The 23754-nt window shown below is 37.1% G+C and overlaps 3 protein-coding genes across 3 annotated transcripts; all 3 read right to left on the minus strand.

Annotated features, from left to right (window-relative positions):
• Positions 1–2584: 2584 nt before the first annotated feature.
• On the minus strand, positions 2585–8365 carry LOC121649533. Its single transcript, XM_042000440.1, has 6 exons — positions 8180–8365; positions 5539–5918; positions 5193–5340; positions 4191–4310; positions 3762–3852; positions 2585–3529 (listed from the first exon to the last, which is right to left on the minus strand). The coding sequence occupies exons 1-6, from the start codon at positions 8232–8234 to the stop codon at positions 3331–3333; spliced, it is 993 nt and encodes a 330-aa protein (XP_041856374.1). The 5' UTR covers positions 8235–8365; the 3' UTR covers positions 2585–3330.
• Positions 8366–9119: 754 nt separating this feature from the next.
• Positions 9120–14754, minus strand: LOC121649532 (arrestin domain-containing protein 3-like). The gene is made up of 6 exons (XM_042000439.1): positions 14344–14754; positions 13090–13147; positions 12847–12988; positions 12637–12733; positions 12206–12462; positions 9120–10640 (listed from the first exon to the last, which is right to left on the minus strand). The coding sequence occupies exons 1-6, from the start codon at positions 14597–14599 to the stop codon at positions 10269–10271; spliced, it is 1182 nt and encodes a 393-aa protein (XP_041856373.1). The 5' UTR covers positions 14600–14754; the 3' UTR covers positions 9120–10268.
• Positions 14755–15888: 1134 nt separating this feature from the next.
• LOC121649461 (arrestin domain-containing protein 3-like) lies at positions 15889–22969 on the minus strand. The gene is made up of 6 exons (XM_042000312.1): positions 21937–22969; positions 20047–20104; positions 19742–19889; positions 18683–18779; positions 17394–17650; positions 15889–17186 (listed from the first exon to the last, which is right to left on the minus strand). Exons 1-6 carry the CDS (start codon positions 22190–22192, stop codon positions 16578–16580), a joined length of 1425 nt encoding a protein of 474 aa, XP_041856246.1. The 5' UTR covers positions 22193–22969; the 3' UTR covers positions 15889–16577.
• Positions 22970–23754: the final 785 nt, after the last annotated feature.

Here is a 23754-nt window from a genome sequence, read left to right on the forward strand (position 1 = left end):
CACCAAACATTTAAATCAGTAATCGTACTTGTTTCATTTGGATGTATGACGCCTCCATCTTTGGTCACATGATCACAGAGATTTGATTCAAATCTCAACACAGTGATTCAAACCAGTCTGCTTTAATGGAATGAAACAGGCTTCGCAGTTTCAGTGTCAAATGCTCCGTCTCTACTAACACCTGTAAAGGAAAGCCCGCTCGTGCTTGAGCGTGCAGACGCAGTGTACTGGGAGAATTCTCCCTATTATTTCAGACATCTGCGGTGGAGGTGCAGAATCACAGCAACAGAGGAGAGAGAGAGAGAAAGAGAGAGAGAGAGAGAGAGAGAGAGAGGGACAAAGCAGAGATTCACATGAACATGCAGCTGGGCCGTCTGGTAAACATGGTGCTAGAGATCAACACAGAGAGACAGTGTGTGACGTTATGCTATGTACTCTAGATTAAATTATGCCTCTAGTTCTTTACATAGCACTTTTTAAATTCCTTCAATCTAGAAATTATGAATTTCTGCCTGTTGCCCCTTTTAGTATATTTATTTTGGAATAAAAATAATAACATAAAAGGACTTTTGGAATAAAACCCTTTTCATCCTTGATGTTTCCCTCTGTTTGCCTTGCTTGCTCTCCACCCATGGCACACATACATGGCAGCTGTTTGAACAATGACAAATCTTTTATTTCAGATGAACACTCATAGTCGTCAGATAGAAACTGCACAATGACCATCAGAAGAAAATGTTATATTTTCTTAGACTTTGGTGTGCACATAATCTATATTGGTTGGATACTCTATATTCCAGTGCCGCTGTGGACTACAAAAGGGTCCTAATTTCTACACTATTTTGCCATTGGGAATGTAGACACCAAAAGAATTTAAGGAGAGCTAAAAGTAAGCACCGCAGCACAAAAATGAAGAGTGTTATTTTCTAAATTCAGACTTTATAGCTGTGGGAAGTGCGGCAGTTCTACAATAAATGGGAAACAAACAAAATCAAAACTGGACTACATTCAGGTTCAAGGCCAAACATATAAACAAATTATTTTGAAAGCTAAGTTGTAGAGCTTCCCTTGAAAAAAAAAATAATAACATTGAGAAATAAGTCTGTTTTTAAATCATAGCATGTGGTTGTGGTTCAAAGAAAGAGGTGCTGAAAGTCATTTTTAGGCTTCTGTGTGCTGTTCAGTAAACGTTCAGTCCTTTCATTAGAATAAAAAATACCAGGGTGTCTGCAGGAGGACTGATGTTACTTTGTGTGAAATAAACAAGTCTAGAAAAGACCAACCTAACTGGTTCAAAATGAACTTTCACATTGAAGTTTTACATGTCAGATAGTGTTACCTCCCTTCCTTCTGGCAATATTTTGTCCCAACATATCTGCGTGCTCTTGCTCAACACCCTCATTTCTCCACCCCCAAAAACAAGAAAAAAAAATCTATTGGCTCTCTCTTGTAAACTCAAGGGAAGTTTCCATGCCACATGGGAATGCAATATTTTCTGTAATCACCATGCCATCATCAACTGTTGTCCTAAGACAGATCTCCAGACAGAAACTATAATTTAGAGTTTGCTTGTACAGAGAGGAGTGGGGGTTGTATATGTGTGCTACGTGGGTGAGTGTGATGTGCATGAAAAGTATACCTGTGTGTATATATATAATATATATAATGTAGCACACTTTGTGCTGCTTTTGTATGAAAGGGGCTTTATAAATAAACTTTCATTTTAAAGCTTTATACATACAGATGTTTTGTTGTCCTTTTATGCACAATTAGAATAACGGATAACTGATGCTTTGTCAGTCAGCATTTTTTTTTACTGCTCATTCAAAATGTGTCAAGTGTAATATAAGCAGAGAAGCATATATATTACATAATTAAAAATAAAAAGGTGTAGAGCTAATTTCATTAGATAGTTCACAGTTATAAATCTATATTTCTAAAATAAAAAAAAATAACTATTGCACCACAAGATGGTGGCTGCCCAGGATGCAACATAAAAAATGGCAAAAAGTCAGTTATTGTAGAAAAAAATAACTTAAGATTTGTTTCAGATCACTTATTCATCCACTTGATTTCAATATGATTTTAACATGTTTAAGGTCACAAGGGGGTGCAACCTATCACAGCTGACATTAGGTAAGAGATGAGGTAAACTCTACATCACAGACAAAACCCAACATGCATATCTTTAGCCTTTAGGAAGAAACTGACATGAGCCAAAGAACAAAGTGCAAGATCTTCATAACAACCAGGTTCTTGGTTCATACCTGTAATTGTCTTGCCTAATTGTGACAACACTAACCACCACTCATCTGTGTGCTGCCTTTTCAACCATAGTGTAAAACGTTTTCACTGTGAACTTTTTCAGAAAGACTGCTTACAGTAATGAAAGAGTTTATCACAAATGAGTAGACTGCTCTGACTGATGAAGATTGATAAAGATTTAGAAATAGATAAAAAAAAAAAACCTTCAGGGAAAGCAAATGGAAAGACTGTGATTTTTATGAAACTTCCAAAGTAAATTCAAATACTTACATAAGTAACAAAGATATGTCAATCGCAAAATCAACACACTGAAATGATCTGAATTAAAGCCAATATTTGTTCATTTATTTTCTTTTAAACAACAATGCAAAGAAAGGTGGTAAAGGAAACGCTAAATAACACTGAAATGCTTGAATTTCTTGCAACACATTTCCTACATCCAACAGATTTCCTCAAAATAACTAATACATCCTAATACTCCAGGGATCAGTGGTTAAGCTATTTTTTCTCTGTTTTTAGAAACTCATTTAAATGCTAGACTCAAAAACAGTCTGCAATTCTAAAAAAAAATTAAGCAAATATGTAAAAAGACACCTGACTTGAACTGTGAGCACGACAGTGTGTATAACAAAAGATGGATTAGAGCAGCAGGTCATCACAGTTTAAACAAAGATTAGTATTCATGAAAATAAAGGCTTAAGCCGTGGTTGCTTGTTGAGTCCTTGAATGGTGCCTATCGTACCTCTACAAATATTAGTTGAAGTATAAAGAATTCATTTTTTAGTCCTTTTATCCTAAAAGCGAATCCAAATCCCAAATCAAAACACATCCCACACAGCTGTTTCTCTTCCCACAGCTCAAAGCAGCAGTCTAGAGCCCTTCAGCAACACTTTGCCAACAACAGAAAACAAAAAGAAAACCTAACCTTCCTTTGACTGCTATCTTTCTGATTTTCCCCCTTTTCATTTAACTCCCCTTTCAACAAATTCAAAGGATAACGTACCTACACTTCTAATGCACCTAACAAAACAGGCACATTTTAATCTAGACCACCAATCCAATCCTTCAGGCTTCGTACAGTGGAGTAACAGTGCCATCTTTCCACTCAATCAGGATTTCTCCACGCTGTAAAGCGGGGGAGGAGTGTGGGAGGTGCATGGCATGCTCGGTCAGCGGGGCTCTTTCACAGGGCAGTGGGGATCCAGGAACACTCATCTCTGTCCTTGGAGTGTATGACTTTAAGACACAAACCACTTTTTTCCTTCTGCCACAAGAAGAAAGAAAATAGGGAACAGAAATTATTTAAAATGCTTTTTTTTCTGACCTCATTCCTTTTGAAGTACCTAAAATTTATTTAGATGTTTAATACAAGCTGTCAGATACCTAAACATTACTTATTTTACCAGATGGATGGGATTTATAAGCAAACAGATTAATGAAGTTACTTATTTTCTTTATCTACATAAATATGTGTGTGTGTATGTTAAGGTCCTCACCTATTAGAGTACACATTGAGGATAAGAATAACAGTCCCCAGGACCAGAGCTAAAGAGCTTAGCACCAACATTGTTATCTTCCAGCCCATCCCTATACACGTACACACATGCATATTTAGAGACCACAAAACACATAATTCATTTTACATAACGCACATTTCAGCTCATATTTACCTACTTAAAAGCTTTAGCTCGTGCTTATATATTTGTTTAATTCAAGTCAATACTGATCCTGTAAACAAACTTAATCTGCTTTTACAGATGTTGGCACGTCATTCTTTGCTCAATGTTTCTTGTGAATCTATCTCCACCTAGTGGTATAAAAAGGTAACTACATGTATCCTACCAGAGAAAATTATTAGTCAATTTTTTAATCATGTATGATTAAAATTGGATAAATATGCAACTGATCACCATTGCTACACTTACCATAGTCCATCCTGAAAAATATCATGGTTGGGTCAGCAGGGGACTTGGTGCTCAATGAGTAATTAGTTACATCTTTTACTGAATATCGTTCAGTACCATTTGTGTCCATTACATCTTCAGCTGGAAGAAAACAAATCAATAAGTTATCTACAATGATCAAACGTTTTAATCTTAGTTTAATTTTAAAATGGAGGAATGTTGGGGGTTTACATAAATTTGTTGATTTTTTCTCTCTCTCTCCTTGGTTCCTTTTCCTGTTCACTTGTTTTACTTTCTGTCATGACTATTTTCCCCTGCTTTTCTAATTAATTCATAGTGTTCTAACTTGTTAGTGTCGCTCCATCTTTTGTTAACTGGCCATTGACATGTCGTCAAAGTTATCTTTCAGCTTGTCTTCTTTGGTTTCATTTTCATGTAGACTTCTGTGTTCCCTGCATTGTTTCCTAAAGAGTTTTATGATCTTGTGTAAGTTTACGTTTCAGACCACCTTCTGAGCTTCACCTTTGTGTCACGCATTAGGGTCTAGTTTTTAACCTCACAACATGTTGTACTTCACTTCAGGAGGGACCAGCCTGCTGTGAAGAAACACAATTAATTTGAACTGCTGAGACTTTAGTGGCTGGCTGTCTTCCAAGATCAGGGGGTTTAAAAAAGAAAAATTAAAATCTGGTCAAATACCCACTCAACTGTTCAAAGCAAGCCCCCTGTAAATTATTCTGTGGGCCACAGCAGATTGTATCATATGGACATGGTTGTTTTCATCTAAATATAAAAGGGGAATACCTCTTAATGGCTCCTTGTTGGGGCATTTACAAAAAAAAAAAAAAAAAAAAAAAAAAACTGTTTTAATCTGAGGCCCAGCTGCTAAATGACAAGTGGAAAAAAAAAGTATAATTTCAATTATTTAGATGTGCACTTGTTTATATTTTAATTTTGTCTAAAAAGTTTGCCAAGGTAAGAGTTTTTATCATCCATGAATGCAGAGTATGAACATGCTCTTACATGTTTCATCCTGCCTGTTTATATCAGACATATCGCTTGGAGAAGTCTCTGGTTGCAAGTCCTCCAGTTGGTGTTGTGGCTGGTTTGGGACATTTTTATCTCTCCCATTGCACAATGTCTGGTTGTCGAGAGTTCGCCACCTGCTGCCCTGTTTGTGAAGACGAGGAGCCGTTACAACATTCAGCTAGTTAGACATTTTGGACTTATTATCATTGGGTAAAATTACCCTGCAATATAGATTTCTACTCTAGTTTGAATGTACAGTATTTTCTAAATATTATAAATGCACTGTCACCATATTTTACAAGATGGTGAAGGCTGTCCCATTTCTTCCTTTTACTATTACCTGCTTATGGTCCTTTGACAGAAAGACCAAAGTGGATTCTTGTGTAGCGCTAAGGTGCCGTCCACTCCATATGAGAATGAGGTGGCCTTTCTTTGAGCAGGTCCATGCCTGGCTGTTTGCTCCCCTTCCCATATCTATCGCAGCCTCTCCGGCTCTAAAGATGCAGGGCTGCAGATGGACACCTTCATACTCCCCTCTTGGTGCAGTCAGACACTCTCCAGTGTGGTGACTGCTGAGTGCATTGCCCTCTGGCAACCAATGCCATTCCTGTAGAGGTGAATATGAGCTGCATTCTCCTAATGACACTCTTCCTCTTGTTCCTTCTTGCACCTGCAAGCATTTACCCAGCAGCTTGTTCCGAATCTTTAAGCCAGAAACCTCTGTGAAGGGAAGATACAAAAGGCACAGATTGGTTAAACTCTAAATTAATCCACTATGATGTTTTGTACATTGTAGCTTGGGAGTTTCTGAAACTGTTCTAACACTGTTCTTAAAAAAACATAGTCAGCCTGTAGTTTTCTAAAGGTCACATGGACAAGCTTAAAGCTATAAAGAAAAACGTTGAAGATTAATGGACAGATTATGCCACATAAGAACATTTGGGTTCATGCTAAACTTAAATGGATGCATGAAAGCCAATAAAGACATCTGATAAGTTGTGAGATAACATGGTGCAAATGATTTAATTAGAATTAAACACTTTCACATGTAAAAAGTGTGTCTACCTGCTAATTTGTGAAAAATACAACAAGAATAAAAAATGTTTTTCTTCATATTTATTCCCAGCTTAACAGTGCATAAGCTCACTTCCCCTGCAGCCCACTGTACAAACACAAAAATGAACCTTTATAGTTCAGTTCACTCTGTGAGCCTTAATCAGTCTGGGGCCTGTTCCAGAGAGCAGGATTGTGTTGAAACTCTGAGTATGTTAACTCCGACTTGAAGGAAACTCTGGCTTTTTCTTTCCAGAAAGAAAGGTAAGTCTTGACCCAAGTCTATTACCATGGTAACTGACTCTGGGAAGTTCAGGTTCACTGTAAAGAAACAGAGTTTCTACATGTCTCCTCCCACCTAAAGCACGCTGTCAGACATGGGTTGTCCGTACTAACATGATTCCAAAGAATTAGAACTGAAATAATACACAATGCTTTAAGGAGGGAGGGGAGTTTTTGGAACTCTTAGCAGATGTTCTATAATTTCCTGATAAACAGTACTATTTTGCATCATGAGATGACGTTACAACAAGCTTTCTCCTTTGCCCTGCAATACTATTGATTTATTTTTTTTTAAACAAGATCCTTCATTATAATACTGGCAATGCAAAACATTTTAGAAAGACAACAAGTGTGTTGAGCAATGCAGTAAGACCTCACACGTCTGAAGTGATAATTCCATAACATAATCCAGCGTGAATGAGTAGAGATGTACTGTTGGTTACACACTGAAAAAAGACCACTGGATCCCTATGGATCCCAGCAAATGATGATGGTTCCTCAGTTTGCATCTGTATGTTTTAAATAACCTATGGCTAAATGTGTGTGTTGAGTACTTACAACAGCAGGGTTTTCTACTGTGGATTAAGGCTCAATTAGCTACAGGACACTATCCCTGGCAAACATTAGGAACAAATTCTTATTTACAACACTGGCCTGGCAAGTGGCATAAAATGTGTGGGACAACCATAGACTGTATATAAAAGACAACAAGTTTTTCCTCAGTGGGGTGCACTTAGAACTCAGATTTTATTCTTTCCACCATTATTATAACGTACAAGCCACAGTGTTATTAAAGTTAAATATTCAAGTCGGTGGACTTCAACTTTCACATTGACTCGGGCTGCAGTTGTTTTTTCATGCTGCTTCTCTCTTCTTAGCTTTTTGAATTTTTTAAAAATATTTTAGAATTTAAAATATTTCTTCATATTCATCGCACACTTGAATAAAATCTTCTTACTCCAGTGGAGTGAAATAACCAGCTTTTTGTCAGCGGTTGCCATGGTGATTCCAGGTATGGGAGCTCCATTAATGAAAGCTTTTTATTATACTGTAGTTCCAACTCGGTAAAGACTTGGTTGAACCAACTCAAAGCAGATGTTCTGAAACATTAGAAAACTTAAAGTTTTCAGCTCAGCTCAGACTAAGTTAACCTTATTTTTAAAACTAAGTTAGTTGAACTTCCTTTCTGAAACAGGATAGAAGTTTACATGATGCTTTTTTATTCTTGCTGTGATTAATCTGATTAAAAGTGTTAATTGTAAACAGTTACTGAGATTAATATGGAACACTTGTCTTCCAATATGAAACAATAACTGAGTTAGCATCTCGTTAGCATGTACAAACTTGAATATTATTCCAGCTTTTAAACGATCAGACTAATCTGTTCTGTTGAGAGCTACACAGGCGGAACGCGCACGAGTTTACTTGTGGCGACACACCTTTCCCAGTTTTCTTAAAAAGAAAAAAGATGCTATTTAATCATTAAAAACTCAAAGAACTTAACGTTACAGCCACTCTTTTTATGCTAGAATCGCTTAGTCCTCCAGCTGTCGTGAAGCTGAAGGTGCAACCGAGTCGAAACGTACATGGATATGATTTGCATAAACTAGCTTATTTTGCTATTAACAGTTTGTTTTTGTTGTTACCTTTAAAGGTGACCAAAACAAGCAGACAGACGAACGATAGGCTTCTTCTTCCCATGGCGATGGCAGGCACAGATAGCCTTCAGGCTCTCCCTGACAAAGTGCATCTATTTAGCAACAGCAACAAGTGGGAGGGAATAGACTGCACACAGGGGTCTGTACATCCATGCATGAAGAGATGGACCATGAAAGCCTCATAAGGGGGGCGACTAACTCTTTTATTTGTGGATTTTTACATTCAAATGCTTTGTTGTTGATTTAACGCCCACGTAATTAATTTGCAGCTGGTTTTAACTGCTTCACTTCCCCATACCTTCACCAAAGTTAACAGAAAAAGAAGGAAATTTGTGTTTTGGTGGATTATTTATCGTATCACTGCCTATTGGTAATAAATATTATACCATTGGAAAGCCTGTTTAATTCCCTTTTAAACAGCGCCAGAGTCGTAAGGAAAACACATGTGTGGGATGAGCAGCAGGGATGAGTAAGTATGTATGTGCCAAACAGCTTGTTCTGCTATTGACTCTTGTTTCGAACATCTGGTACTGACAATAGTGTTTAGAAGACACAAGAACACCATGCTGGTTCCTGCACCAACAATCTTTTGATGAAGAAAGTGTGCATCTCTGCATGCATTCTGCAACCAGTGGCAATCCCACATCGCCACAGTCTGGGACTCAACTGAACTTGTTCCACAAGATGACAAGAAGAATGGCATGCCATCCCAGAGTAGTATGTGACCAGCCTGGTGACCAACATGAGGTGGAGGTGCCAGCTGTTGTGGCTGTGTATGGTTCTTCCACATACTACTGCAGCCCCTGTTTATTAAAACAATAAGGAAGGAATCTTATTGCCAAGAATCATTGTTACAAAACAAAGAAATAATCCACTAAACACAAGTTTTCTTATTTTCTTTTAACTTTATTTAAGAGGTTGTGGTAGAATCAACATGTGCCACATTTATGCTGTACTCATTTGGTTTATGTAGTGTATCTACTTCATGATTTACAACCAAGAGGAGAAGCAGAGAATAGCTGGCAAAGCTATATTTTACTGATTTCACATTTTACACACAATTTAAAGTATTAAACCAGCAGAATTGGTTTCACAGAAACTATGAACCATCCAGGAAGCTATATGAAGAAATTGACAACAATTAAAAAGAAAGTCTACAATCACGGCTGTAAATAAAACATTTTCCCAGAAGATTTTATCTGTCAAAGTAGGAATTCAGGGTGAATTTATTTATCACCCTGACTCTTTAATCACACGTTAAACAATACCAATGAACATAATCCCACACCTTCCTAATCTTCCAATCTCTTCAAGCACCTGGTTTGTGCCAGCATGCAGGCTAATTTAAACACACTGGGCCATGGGCAGCAACATCGATAAGTGTGTTTCTATTACAGTCCTGACATCAGGGATGAGCTCAGAGCAATAAGATACAGAACAAAAGCCAACCAAAAACAACCTGCAACTAAATTCAATAAAATGAATCAACCATGTTATTGAGCTTAAAAAAAAGAAAGAAAAACACACACACACACACACTCACAAAAAAAACCCTACTAATTACTCATCCATATACTTGATATTTACTATCTTCCTGTTTGTCATATTTGAATTAGAATTGTTACACTGAGGATGGTTCCCTTTTTCAACTTCTGTAAACACAGCTCATACAAAATCCTTGTTTACAACTTTGCCAGGCAAGAACAACTGTGGTACAACTCCATGGACTACTAATGAGTTTTAAAGCACATAAATCTGTTATAAGACGAAAACAGTGCAACCAGTTGAATAGGAAAGCCCCACTCATCACCAAGAGGAATGAACTAACTTTGGGGGGTCCTGTCTGGGTACATGATGTTGTGTCTTTATCCTGGTGAACCACAAGAATGCAATAAAATGCAAGGGGTGTGTGTGTGTGTGTGTGGGGGGGGGGGGTTTATTGGTTTTAACTTTTCTTCAGCTATAACTTTGTGTTAAAGCACAAAAACATGGTTTCTTGTATGTTTCACCACTAGACTATGTAATGAATATATTATTTAGTGAGTATTTGTAGAATTATGTTTGAACTTTAGGTTTTTTAGCCATTCTTGTCAGCATTGGGGTGAAGGTACATATATGATGGGGGCTGCTCAGTGGCCGGAGGATGCACTGATGGTGGCATAAAAGGAGTCGCTGAAAACCCGTATGGAATGGTATTTTGTGTCCACTGGTTGTTATAACCACTTGGTGTGTATCCTTGCTGAGTGGGATCCAGTGCATGGTAGCCTGAACCAATGGGTACAGGACTAAATCCAGTAAAGGTGGAGGTAGGGAAGTCACTGTAACTTGGGGCCCCAAACATGCCAGCTTGATAAGGCCCCATATCGTCACAAGCTCCAGAGCTATATGGACCAATAACCAGTGGAAACACCACCTCTGGGTCAATGGCAAAACTAATATCCAAATACACCTTGGAAAGGGGGACAGAATGAAACATGACATCAGTCTTCACAAGTCATAATATGATTAATCCTGCATGTTTGTAAACAATATTATATTGTAATTCTATAAGCTGTTGTGCCAGTGTGTTGTTTTGCATTAGTTCTAATGATTAAAACTATTCAGTTAAGAGTTTTTTTCTGTATTGTTTATATTTAATCATATGACTTTTGCAGATTCACATACCAACAATGAATGAAGTGGTGGTGAAACAAAACAAAATCCTTAACTCTATAATGCTGTTTGTATTATATTTGATGCATACAGTTTTTGAGACATTTTGAATTACTTTGTGGTAAAAACTTTGTTCAAAAACCTGTTTTTAAACTTTGTTTAAAACCCTGTTCAAAACCAGGAGCCAGAAGACTATACTACAATCATTTTGACATATCACATGGCAATAATTTGTACATATACAAAAATATTTACGTTAATTTTTAAAAATGTTTTATAACAGGGCCAAATAAAGACTTTAGATAAAAAAAAAAAAAAAAAAAAATTGACTTCTCTTCCCAGTTTTCTTGGGTCAGGCTTTAAAGGGTTAATGTGCAAGAAAAATGTGAGACATTGGATAATTCATTGTTTAGACCAAAGTTCATGCACTAAATGACTAGATTGAACTAAGCAACTGCATAGATCATCTCATGTTATAAAAAACATACAAAAACCCCCAACAACTTTGAATTGGAGAAATACCTGTCATTTAAAATCCTCATTGTCTCAAACTACCTGATGCTTCAGACGAGCTTCCATAAGGCCAGGCAGATAACAGCATGAAAAAGTTTTGAAGCCTATAGCAACTTATTATGTGGGTGGATGAAGTAGTTGAACTTGAGACCCTTCATTCTGCTTGGGTAAGTACACGTTTGTGTTTTCAAAGCATTGTAACTATGTGTGCTTGGTGTCCATGAGCTCTTATTTCACAATGTAATGGTTTAGATTCTTCATAGGAGCCTGCTTATGTCAAATTCATAATTATTGCTATGATCATGGTGAATAAAGCAAAATCATTAGCTCAGGTTAAAATTACCTCAATATTAGCGTTGTTATCTTCTTAATGACCACTAACTTGATGAGTAAAGATAAAGCAGCTACAGCTTTTATCACTCTGCGACCTTTGATTTAACCATAAAATAGTGGAAGCTAACAGAGAGCCCTAACCAACTGACGTTAAGAGATTTGCAAACCTCTAACTAAGTGAATACTGATAACTCTGGTATACTTTAACTCAGCTCCTTTGATATTAACATGAGGTTCATGAGCTATTTTTCTTGACGCCTTTTTTGTAAAATGTTTGGCTCACTCTGCCATTTTATCTCATCACGAAGCAACCTTGATCAGCTTCAGGATTTGAACAATTGGTACAGCAGAAAGCAATACAAATGAAATGGTGTTTTCTAGTGACCAAGAACACATTTGCCAAACACACCGATCTACAAAGTGCTAGGCAGACCACCACTTCATGTTACAGAGAACTAAGGAAGGTGTGATGTCATGTGACGATTCACATTACAACAGTATTTCTTTGCTACATACCTTGATGTGATATTCAACTGAGATGATTTCACAGTTACTGAGAGTGTACATGGCGTCAAGAGGAATCGTCACTTTGCAGGAGGCTGTTTCCTCAGAGTTTGCTTGGATAGTGTCCCCAACCATTTTAAACAAGGTCGTGTAGCTAGTATTAGAAGAAGAACCAGCATGGTAGGTTGTTTTCTGCAGCAATTTGAATTTTGGCCTCATCTTTTTGGAGGAGGAGTTGCAGATTTTGGCAACAACAGATAAATTGTCACCTATCGAAAACAAATCAAATGTCCAGAGATTTTTATGGAAATAATGTCACCAAAAATAACTTTTTTAAAAAACATGTACCAAGTCCACTTGCGTGCAGCTCTTGAATAGTTTTCATCACACCTTACAGCAAACAGCATTTAGCCTACATCAAACCTTGCACATTTTTACCTTACCTGGAGAGAAATATTGTCTGTCAACAGTAGCAGACATTTGGACTTCTCCTCTGGAGAAACCACCCATTTCTTTCTTCACAGAACCAGACTGGGGGCACTGAAACATATGACATTATTACTTTGTTTTCCATTTATTCTCCATGTCAGCACTGATGGACTTCTTTCAATGTAACTAAGTCATCTCATGTATTATAATAGTGTCCCACTCACTTGACTAGTGCATGGTGAGGATTTTGACACAAAATCTAACTCTTTCTGTGCTGTCGATGACATCCGAAAGCTCCTGGATAGCTTTGCTTCCACCTTGTAGACAATATATCCATGATTTCCTTTAAAGGATGGTGGCATGTTCCTGGAAGCAAAACAGACATAGGTAGTGACTTAGTTTCATTTAATTTATTTTTAAGCAAACAATGACAGAATGAATAATACCAGAAGCAAAGATTCACTCACCCATGGGGTATTGTAAGCCTGAACTTAAAATTATGCAACCCTCTGTGAAGTTTATTGTCTGTAGAAAATGAGAATATAAATATGTATTTCAACCTTGATTTGGCTAGGAAATCAAAGCTTTTCAGATTTAAAATATCTTTTCCAAGAGTGTACCGCCAAGATCGGCAGCAGCTCAGTAGCTGGTTCTCAGGAGTTTAGTTAAATTAACATAAAGGGATCAATATTTTCACATTAGCAACATTTAATGTTTGAAGACTCCCAAAAGGGTAATTGCGTACCATATTCTTATATGTAAAAAGGGATATATTTCTTTTATCCACCTAATACTGCTGATCTATAAATTTTTTGGTTCATACTTCTAGTACACTAGCCTTTATATTTTCTTTTGTTTATGTCATGTTTTTACACTTAAAATTGTACCTTGATATTTAATAGTTTAAAAAAATTAGACAAAAAAATAAAACAAATTAACCATCATTAATTAGTCATAGATAAATCAATAATGGTTTAATCACCCTTAGTAAAATTCCCAACTATTGCAATAATTTACCATTCTTGTGACATAGCCTTTTTCACAGTAATTACCTCATTTTCTCTGAGCTTTGCCATAACTAGCTTCCACCACTGGGATGAAGCAAAAAGGATTAGCAAAGAAGAATTGTCAATGTGCACAAACTGACTTCTAATTGGTCCTGAATGTAGACACTTTAACACTTACAACAGTCAAATTACATGAGTCAGACATAGTCAGACATTGGCTGATGTTCTCTCTTTTGAGCAATTTCTTCACTATTTTTGTTTCATTCATTTATTCCTTGTTTTTTTTTTTTTGCTGGTTGTCCAGCTTTTTACTGAAAAGTGCAAAAACACAAACTATGCTTTTAAAGGTTGCTTAGAGAATGAGAATGAAAATAAAGATACAAGAAAAATTTTCAGTTCAGGCTCACTGGATGACATAAGGCTCATGAGCATCTCCAGCTTTAAAAACTAAAAAAGTGGAAAACCAAACAACTTTTGGCACAATAACTATTCAATGTAACCAGACTTTTCTTTCTACTGTGAGAAGAGGAAACATTTTTAATAATTAATTTCTTTTAAAGTTAAATCTGCATTGTGTTTATTTAAAGAGTGAGTTACACCTGAGATACATTTTTTTTTTTGTATGCCACATTTAAAAATAATGCAGAATTAAAGTTTCTTTTTCTTTATTATTCTTTATATGATAATCCAGGTGATCATGCATTGTGCACCTACCTTTGGCATTTTCTCCCACCAAGTATTTTTTGTCTTTAAAGTATCTCTTGTGCGCAGAGTACGACTTCGAATCGTCTCCGCTTCCTTCCGTCCAATAAACATGCGCCTCTCCTTTGGCTTTTACAAGAAGGCTTTTCACATGGGTGTCTTTAGTCAGATAGAAAGTTACTTCACCTATGACAGTATCTCCTGCAGAAAAAGTGCCGGCTTCGTTAAGGGCTTCACAAGTTATTTGGAAGTCCTTGATCGGAGACATCTCACACCTGTTCAAACACACCCTCTTGGTTTGACTTATAGGCCACCGTATCCGGAAAGGTGATATCGTACAAGCTACTGTATCTGGCTCCGCCTAAAGACGAAGCACATGTTGCTGCGCAATGGCAGTTGAGAAATATAGCTTTTTTTTTATGATGGTTGGTGGCCATTTCAAATAATGACCTTTCAAACACACTTGTAGTGTTGTGCTAAGGAGTGGTAGACTACCAGGAACTAGTACCGCGGAGTCCGCATCCTATCAGGTGGAGTGGTTTGCCTGATAGTCAGACACATTTATCATGACCTAGGGGGAAGAGATGAGAAAGAGAGGGAGAGAGAGAGAAAAGGCAGATACAAGAGTCCTGTGCAATGAAAATGTCAAGTTAAATTAATTTAGTTTGTGTTGATCCTTATCAGGTTTAGGGTTGCTCTGAAATGCAAACAAATCTTAGACATTTATGCAGGATTTTGAAAAAAAACAAAAACAAAACAACAATAGTTTAAGCTGATGTTCTTTTCTGAAATGAACATAACATTAAATGAAAAAGAACTGATGATTAATTCCAGAGGGGAAATTAGAATGTTAAATTTTTTTTTGTTAAAATAAGTCCCAAATAGTCACAAGTACTTATGAATTCCTGTTGAATGGTTGTTGTTGTTGGCAGAAATGACCTCTTGTACTTTTCTTTGTTACAACAGACCTGAAGGCGTGTCTCACTGCACTCCCTTGTTCCACTTCTGTTTTGCAAACAGTGTGCAGGATTTTCATTCTGATGCAAAACTTGTGCAGCACTCTTCAACACCTACCTACCTACATCTGTCTGTCTGTCTATCTACCTACCACCCCTCTATCTTATTACCAAATTAATTATTAGAAAGTCAGCTCCCCCTTCCACAAACTTGCGATATCTCCTCCTTTGACAAAAACAGGTGACACCTTTGAGTGTTTCACAAGTTAAAAGTCCTTTATGTGGGGATATCTCAGATTTGTCATAAAGAAACTCCTCTTCCCAGTTTCTGTTTGTCGCAATCATACATCAACACAAAACAATGAACAAGCTTTTCAGATTTAGTGATACTATGTGAGTCTAAATTTTAGTACAAAAATGCCCGATACACTTTAGAGCTAAAGGCTATGCATATATGTGCAAGGCTACTGAAAGTTTAAAATTTAAAATTGCACATAAGCAGAGCTTAACGTTATGCTACCACACACACACACACATATATATATACACCATATATGACACATGACAAAAGATTCTTAATCTCAGATTATATAGATTTTTATTTATTTGAATAACAGAAATAATAGAGCATAGTTTGAGTATAAAGAAAACAGACTTCTAAGTGTAATAAAATTAATAAAAAGTAGTTATCTGAAGTCCAACAAAGACAGATTAGTATAGTGGAAAGATCTGACTACTTATTTAACTACTTGAGTGAAAAAAAAAACACGTTGTATACAATATGTTTCCAATTTACTGTAAATACCCTAAAATACAGGAGAGGTAGTAAATAAATAAAAAAATATACTAACAAAGGACACTTTGTTAAATAAGGCCTGTAATATGGAGTCCATCCTGAAGGTTTAGGTTAGAAGTTAATTCAGTAGCAGCTGAACAGAGCCAGGAAATGCAAACTGACCAGAAAACTACAATCAATTAGAGAAAGCAGCATATAACATACTATAATTTTTTATTCATCCATTTTCTATACGCAAACGTATACTATTTAGGGTGGGAGTTGGAGGGGGGGAGGGAGGGGAGTGTAGGGCCTTTCTCACCTGCCACTGCTTTAGACATGGTACATCCTGGATAAGCCACCAGTCCACCACAGGACCAAAAAAAGACAACAAACCATGCACACTCGCACTGCTCTTTTCTTCATTTAAATTCAAACGTGAGTGAGACACCTCCGATTATTAACGATCTGTATTTTGCTTTAAGTGACTTAGTCACGACATACTGTATTTTGTATCATTTGGCATTGGCTCTTTCAGCTGGAGAAGATGGGAAAAGCAGTGAATATGCAGGAGGACTTTCATCCGATTGGGACAGAAAGTCGGTATTCATCATCGGTGCAGAAGGCATCGGATTGTAGTTGGGAGCTGTTGGGAACTGAGAGGAAGGTGATGGCTGGACCAGTGGGGCTGATTGAGCTGGAGGTGGGTAAAATGCTGGAGCACTGGGTGGAGGTTGAAGCACAGAAGATGAGGATGAGGATGAAAATGGAGAACCATATGGAGAAGGCATCTGTGGCACTGGGTTATAGTAGCCGCCGGGCATGTGTGTCGGTTGAGGTGGGTATACACCAGGTGGACCAGCATACGCCGGTGGGTCATTTGGTGTTGCAGCTGGTGATGCTAAACCACTGTGGACTCCAGGGTATCCGTAACTGCCTGAATGTGGAAATGATGGGTAAAGACCCATAGCTGTTGCAGGAGGTGGGAAATCGCTGGCACTTGGGCCCCCAACTGGTGCAAAAGAATGGGGGCCCATAGCCCCACTATACTGAAAGCCTGGAGGTAAAAAGACCACTGGGAACACAACCTCTGGATCGAAAGAAAAGCTGATGTCCAGATAAACCTAAGAGAAAACATGTTCGCTTTATTTGTACACAATCATTTACATTTAAATAGCATGAAATAGCAGTGGAAAACATAACAAAGATTGTCGAAATCCTTGACATTCTTTATGGGTTTTCACAAAATTTGTCAAATATTTGTGTCGTAGAACTTAACAAAAAATGGTTTGCCATAAAGAAAAAGAATGTTGTATAACAATGATACATACCTTTAACTGGTATTCCACTGAGATAATCTCACAGTTGAAGATAGTTGGGATCTGATCCGTGGGAATCTGAAGTGTGCACGTGACGTTCTCCTGTGTATGGGGTTTAATTGCGTTCTCTGCCACTTTGACGACAGTGTTGCTCTCATGTCTGGTATCTCCACTGGCCCGGTACACAATGTCTTGTTTTATCGTAAATTTGGGAGTCATCTCTTTGGATGAAGAATTGTTGATATTTGCAGTAATCATCATTGTCTCACCTGTGAGGGAAAAAAGAAACCATGATCTGATTTTAAATTTAACTACAACGCAACACTAAGGTCCAGAATGTGGTCTGGCCATTTTTTTAATTTTTTTTGTACCAACATCTTAAAATCAAACATGATTTACTTGGTTTAAATGCAGAAAACTCCACCATCTTATTGCTGCAAGGTACATAAATGTATTATTATATACATGTTAATAGTATGTGGGGATTCCTTAAATACCATCTGACTGATTGGAACACTGATAAGGGTGGGGAGCAGCAGTGGGCAGATAACAAGCTTCAGTAAATCTTGACAACTCTCAGCAGCCTTCAGTCTGCACAGGAAGTCCCAGAAACATTCCCTTCCTGTTAGATCTGCAGCTAGTGGAAATAAACAGGATACTTAGCTCCAAAATCTACAGCTTTCTTAAAACATGTTGCTTAATACTGTTTGACCTCCAGACAAGTCTGCAAGAGTTTAATTATGCAGATTAATTCATCTCCACAGCTCTGTTGTAAAGAGCAAAGTGAGAGGGAACAGGACTGTGAAAGAGCCTGGCTTGAGTGATCCCTTTTACTTAAGGGAAGTACAACCCGGAGCTTTCTACTGTCAATAATTATTTTTGGGTTCTTTTTTCTTGGCCTTTCAAGTCTCTATGAATCAGTATCTGGCCTAAAAATCCCAGAAGCTGTTTTGTAGATTTTCTTACAGATACTTGTGCAAAAGCTTTGTATACTTGTCAATTATGTCCTTATTTATCAAGTTTAATGTAAAGTGACAAGACGAGATTCTCTGTGATTTACCCACATCACAGACAGTATCCCTCCTTCATCAAAGACTTTTCAGGAATCCAAAGCTGGATTGGATTCCTCTGGTCTGCTGCTGTGCAAAATCATTTCATCATTTCACCTGGATCCCAGTATACACAGTCTAACCATTCTAGTCTTGAGTAAGCAAGTGCTTTATCCAGCAATTACTGATTCTCATTATTTGTCTTCAGCAAATCTCCTTGCACTACTTACACCTGCCATATTTGAGTATTACCTGGAGTATAAGCCAACTTGGTAACTGTGACATCCATGTTTACATGTCCTTTTGAGAACATCCCCATCTCCTTGTTTGTTGAACCAACTTGCTGTGACTAGAATGAAATAAAAAGGAAAAAAAAATTCATCATTGATCCAATGTTATAGTTTAAATGGGCTACATATATTGTACACTGATTATTTTTTCAAATATTGTAAAAACCATTTTACAATGCACAACATGAGTAATTGGCCTGCATACAGCGCTCCTACTCATTTTTCACTTAAAAATGCCATAAATCAAATTTATTGATCACTCATACCCTTTTTCTAAGCCCTTTATATGTTGATAGAGTTCTTTAAATCCTGGGATGAACACATATGTGTTCTTACCACTATATAAGTTATTATATTGCCATATTTTATCCAGAAGATTGCAGTTCTAGGTAGTACAGCTTTGTTGCAGGAAATGTCATGGTCTATGGGTTTTCTATTGTAGTCTGTTTAGTTTTAGTTGTGTTTTTTTTGTCTTGGGAGTCCTCCATTTTGTTTCCAGTTTTATTTTGTAAGTTGATCCCTTTCTATATTTTGTTCTATTCACTTCCTGTTCATCACACCTGGTTTCTTTTTCTGAAAAAAAACAACAAAAAAAAACCAATAACATAGTGATGCTCATTTTATAATTAAGTCCCTATGTACATTTATTTTCCTGTGTTGCCATATTCTTACTTATTATTAAAGACCCCAGATATTATTACTTGGTTTCATCTCCTCCTCTCCATATGGGTCCATTTCCTTGCCTCATCCCTCTGGACTATGACAACAAAGTGGACTCTTATATTTTCCTGTTGTGTATTTCTGGACATTTGTTGGACATTGTTATTTGACCCCCCCCTGGCTATAAAGTGTTTAAATGTTTGATGTAAATAAAGGGCTTATAACCTTTGCGATTATTAGTGAGATAAATTTCAGAGCTTGATTCTTGAGAAATATTTTTTTGTCTGGACAGAGCCAGAACTTAACAAGTCTGTGCCATATCTGCATATCTGATGTATATATGGATGAATGTTTCACACACCATAAGAGAGTGAAAATTTGGAAAAGTCTTTGAGACAAAATTGATCTCCTTCTCTGCTGAGGAATCCATCCTCCAACTCCGGGACAGGTTGGCCTCCAGCTTGTAGACTATCTTCCCATGAGCCCCTCTGAAGGTTGAAGGCATGCCTCTGTAGTGGAAAACCAGCAGATTATTATTATGTAATGAGATGTGGATAAACACCAATTTTGGGTGTGCATGGGGGATTTGCTCATAATACTTAATTTTTGTAAGTGCAAACATCATGTTTTTGTCAAATGTCTTACAGCACAGTAGAGTCAACTCACTCTGTTGGTAGCTTAAAGTTGAATTTATAAACATGGACCCCTTCAGACAAAACAACTTCTGTAAAGCAGAGAATTAGATGTTTTAGTATTCTGTAATAATTTTCCTACTATAACTTTACCTCAAATAATTTATATTTTTAAGAGGTATAATATAGATATCAGTCCTCTTTATTTAGTCTAGCTGTAACTTCTTAGCACAGGCTCATATCCAGCAGTGTCCCTGAATTACCTGCAACCTTCTTTAGCTTTAACGACAATGAAGGAGATTTGTGTAAGGAGCGATTCCACTCAATTTTTGGGAACCTAGACCACATTAGACCAGCTCACAATCAAAAACTACTATACTTAGACTCTTCAAACCTGGACTAAAATATCCTACACAGCATCATCTAGATTCATTAAAGCATAGTTTTCTTATTTGTGAAACCTTTATTCTTTTTGTGAAAATGCAAATCAGGCTAATTTTATAATGTTTTTGCTATCTGAACCATATTAGACCAGGTCCAGATCAAAAACTACATAAGCTTCTGATTTGTGAAACTCTTTTTCTTTTATGAATATGCAAATTATGTCAATCTTCTAGAAGGCTGCAGAAACTTTACCCAACTGAGGCATTTTGCCCTTTTCACTGCCTTTGATCGAGAAAAGAAAGAAAAACTTCAGACTAGAAAGAATTTTCGACAAAGGACACAAGTTAAAAAATACACTGATTATGTCTGAACTGGAAGTTTAAAGAAGGCCAGATCCAGGTCCAAGCTTTATTTGCATGCTGAACTCTTGTCTCTCACTATAAAGATTGATTAAAGCATGATCAATTAATAAATGTTTTCTATTTTGTTTTTAACAAGCTTTCCAGAATTAGTAGCTATTTTCTCTCCACCTATCTTCTGTCTGCCCTTAGTTAACCTTTGCCACAGCCTCAGACCATGTCATACTCCTGTTTTCGTCCAGAGCCTGTAGTGTTGCCTGCATTAGACCAGACATATTTCCATTCAGATTCCTCATTCTACACTGGATGCGATATTTTTATACGGAGATGTTTTTGTCCATACTTCATCCTCATTTTCATCTCATTTATCCTCATTTCAGACCCTGCTCCTCCTCTCTTGCACATTCCTGACCTCCCATCTGTGTTCAAAGAAGACCTTCTTCAACCCAATTCGATAATAGTTTCTTTTGTATACACATGCATCTATAAATTGGATGCTCTCAGTAGTTTTACATGTACTAAATGTTATAGCCCTTTTAATTTTCATAGAAGGGATTACCTGTTGTTGCCATATAGACAATAAAATGATCATGATTGATCCAAGTTTGTTTCATATCAGAGCATAATTTGATTTTCACAAATAAAAATAAAAGTTTCACAATTCATAAACTATGCTTTAATGAATCTAAATGCTGTGTAGGATATTTTAGTGCACATTTGAAGACTCTAAGTGATGTAGTTTTTTATCTGGATCTGGTCTAATGTGGTCCAGATGCCAAAAACGCCATAAGACGAGCCTATTTTGCATTTTCACAAATAGAACAAACATTTTACAAATCAGAAACTGCGTTTTAATTAATGTGGATGCTGTGCAAGATATTTCAGTCCAGGTTTGAAGCGTCTATGTATTGTAGTTTTTGTTTTAATGTGGTCTAGGTTGCTAAACATTCAGTGGAATCATCCGTTACACGAAAGAGGAAGGGGAATCTAAACTTCAGCGTCTTTTGACTTCAAAACATGAAACACATTTTACATTATATTGCAGCAGTTCCAAATAAGTTTAATAAATTGTGGTGAGTTGATAATACCAGAGTTACGAATGTTTAAACATCTTAATTTACAATGGACCAACCCTAACGGAACTGATAAAACGCACAACAAACAAGATGCACAGTGCCTACCACCGGAGTCCTCAGGGATTAAAAACTGCTTTAATTTGAAATATCTCCGGTGCGCGGAGTATGTATGCGTGCGATCGCCGTGTTTTCTCGTCCAGCGAACATCGGCGTCACCCTTGGCCTTTATGAACAGGCTCTGAACTTTGGTCTCCTTTGCTAGGACAAGATTCACATTGCCCATGATGATGTCTCCCTCAGAAAACGTTCCGGTCGGATTCACTGCCTCGTAGGCGATTGACAGGCTTGTGACAGAAGGCATCGCTGCAAAGAAGATGTAGTTTCAACGGAATGAAACCGCTCTGTTTACTTCTCCGCTAAGGTTTTCACTCCGAGGGGTTTCTCGATACTGGGTCCGTTCCTTCACCGTCAGATGGGCGATGACTCGGGGAGAAGTGACGAGCGGGGGAGGAGGAGTTTGAGAAAGGAAGCGTGGATCTTTCAGAGCAAATTTGATAATAAAAAGCATTTTAAAAATAATGATAAAGTCACAATTTTGCACGCGTCTGTTTCAGGCAGTAGTCTGCAAAGTGCAACATTGGATGACAAAAAAGGACAATGGGATGTAACGTTGCTGCTTAAAACAGAATGATATAGCAGAAAAAGTTGTTTGAGGGATATTTTTAATCTACCGAATTTAAGTAATGATCACGCATGATTATTTGATCAAGTTGGAAGTTTTTCTGCAAAACCACTTTGATTTGTTTGTTCCATCCATGTGGTTTAAAGGGGTGTTCTCGCCGAACAAGCCGTCGGATCTGAGCAGGTTTTTCGGCTGACAACTCCACCTTTGAGGCTGTCTGCTCGGTCGCCCCGGCAGTAAATGGTGCGGACATAATAAAACCAGGGCTGGTAAAGACACGCCCATGTACTGTACATTAATGTTTTTCTCAAGGATCTCTGCTGCCCTCCACTGTTGACATGTGGAACTGATGAATTTACAGAAGCGCCTTAGTAGCCACCAGCCACCCTAGAAATATTTACATATAATTACTAAATATGTTTCTCTTACAAAGAATTGTTAATTTTGGTTGGAAAAGAGACACCAAAAATACCGCAATTATCCTAAGTTACATCACACTTGTAGGTAGAATACGGCCAACAAAAAATACTTTCAAAGCATTCAATATCTCTTATAAAATGTCTTAAATGTGTGTGCTATCACAAGAGATGTCATTGTAACAGGAGTAATATAAAATGTACATACACAAGTACAGCTTTACTACTGTAAAGTTAAAGCATGCTATCGAATTCTTTATATAAATATGAACCCATTATATCTCAGAAGCAGAGCTGTCTTGATGAAGTTTCTCATGTGAAAGGCAAGTCTTAATATTCTTTTAAAATATATTAATAACTCCTGTTAACATTTTCTTAATTTAAGAAAACTGCATTGACAAAAAATAAATAAACAAAACAAAACAAAACAAAACAAAAAAAAAGAAACGGGAGTGACTGATGACAATAATTTTTTTTGCATATTCAACAATTTAAATCACCATAAAGAAACCCCCTAATCTGAACCTGAATGGTTTATTTTCTGGGGCTATACCAGTCTGGCTGTGTTGACCTTTGTTCTTGGCTGTTTAACAGCTATATTATCTTTCCTTGTAAAGCTGTAATACACAGCCAGTATTTTACTCTCTTAATCTGTAGGTTTCAGTTCTGTTTTTGTTAAGTTCATGTTAGATTAATGTTTGCTATGTCCTTCATCTGTTCTCATGTTTTCTGTTCAAGGTTATCTTATTTCAAGAAGTCTGGCCCATCGAAGTGAGAGTTCTGTTCCATCGTGGCTTATTAGTCCCAGCTCAGAGTTTCCATTGT

This window comes from Melanotaenia boesemani, chromosome 11 (assembly GCF_017639745.1).
Source record: "Melanotaenia boesemani isolate fMelBoe1 chromosome 11, fMelBoe1.pri, whole genome shotgun sequence".
In the NCBI taxonomy this organism is placed as follows: Eukaryota; Metazoa; Chordata; class Actinopteri; order Atheriniformes; family Melanotaeniidae; genus Melanotaenia; species Melanotaenia boesemani.

Bases quoted from the DNA above. Each gene is read 5' to 3' on its own strand.
- LOC121649533 (XM_042000440.1), bottom strand. From the start codon at position 8,234: ATGGGAAGAAGAAGCCTATCGTTCGTCTGTCTGCTTGTTTTGGTCACC. The intron at 5,341-5,538 runs GTAATAGTAAAA...CTTCACAAACAG, and splicing joins TGTCAAAGGACCATAAGCAG to GGCAGCAGGTGGCGAACTCT. The intron at 3,853-4,190 runs GTAAGTGTAGCA...GTACGTGTATAG, and splicing joins ATTTTTCAGGATGGACTATG to GGATGGGCTGGAAGATAACA.
- LOC121649532 (XM_042000439.1), bottom strand. From the start codon at position 14,599: ATGTCTCCGATCAAGGACTTCCAAATAACTTGTGAAGCCCTTAACGAA. The intron at 12,989-13,089 runs GTGAGTGAATCT...TTTTGCTTCCAG, and splicing joins AGGCTTACAATACCCCATGG to GAACATGCCACCATCCTTTA. The intron at 12,734-12,846 runs GTGAGTGGGACA...CATATGTTTCAG, and splicing joins CCTCACCATGCACTAGTCAA to TGCCCCCAGTCTGGTTCTGT.
- LOC121649461 (XM_042000312.1), bottom strand. From the start codon at position 22,192: ATGCCTTCTGTCACAAGCCTGTCAATCGCCTACGAGGCAGTGAATCCG. The intron at 18,780-19,741 runs GTGTGTGAAACA...ATTTCATTCTAG, and splicing joins CAAATTTTCACTCTCTTATG to TCACAGCAAGTTGGTTCAAC. The intron at 17,187-17,393 runs GTATGTATCATT...GTTTTCTCTTAG, and splicing joins CAGTGGAATACCAGTTAAAG to GTTTATCTGGACATCAGCTT.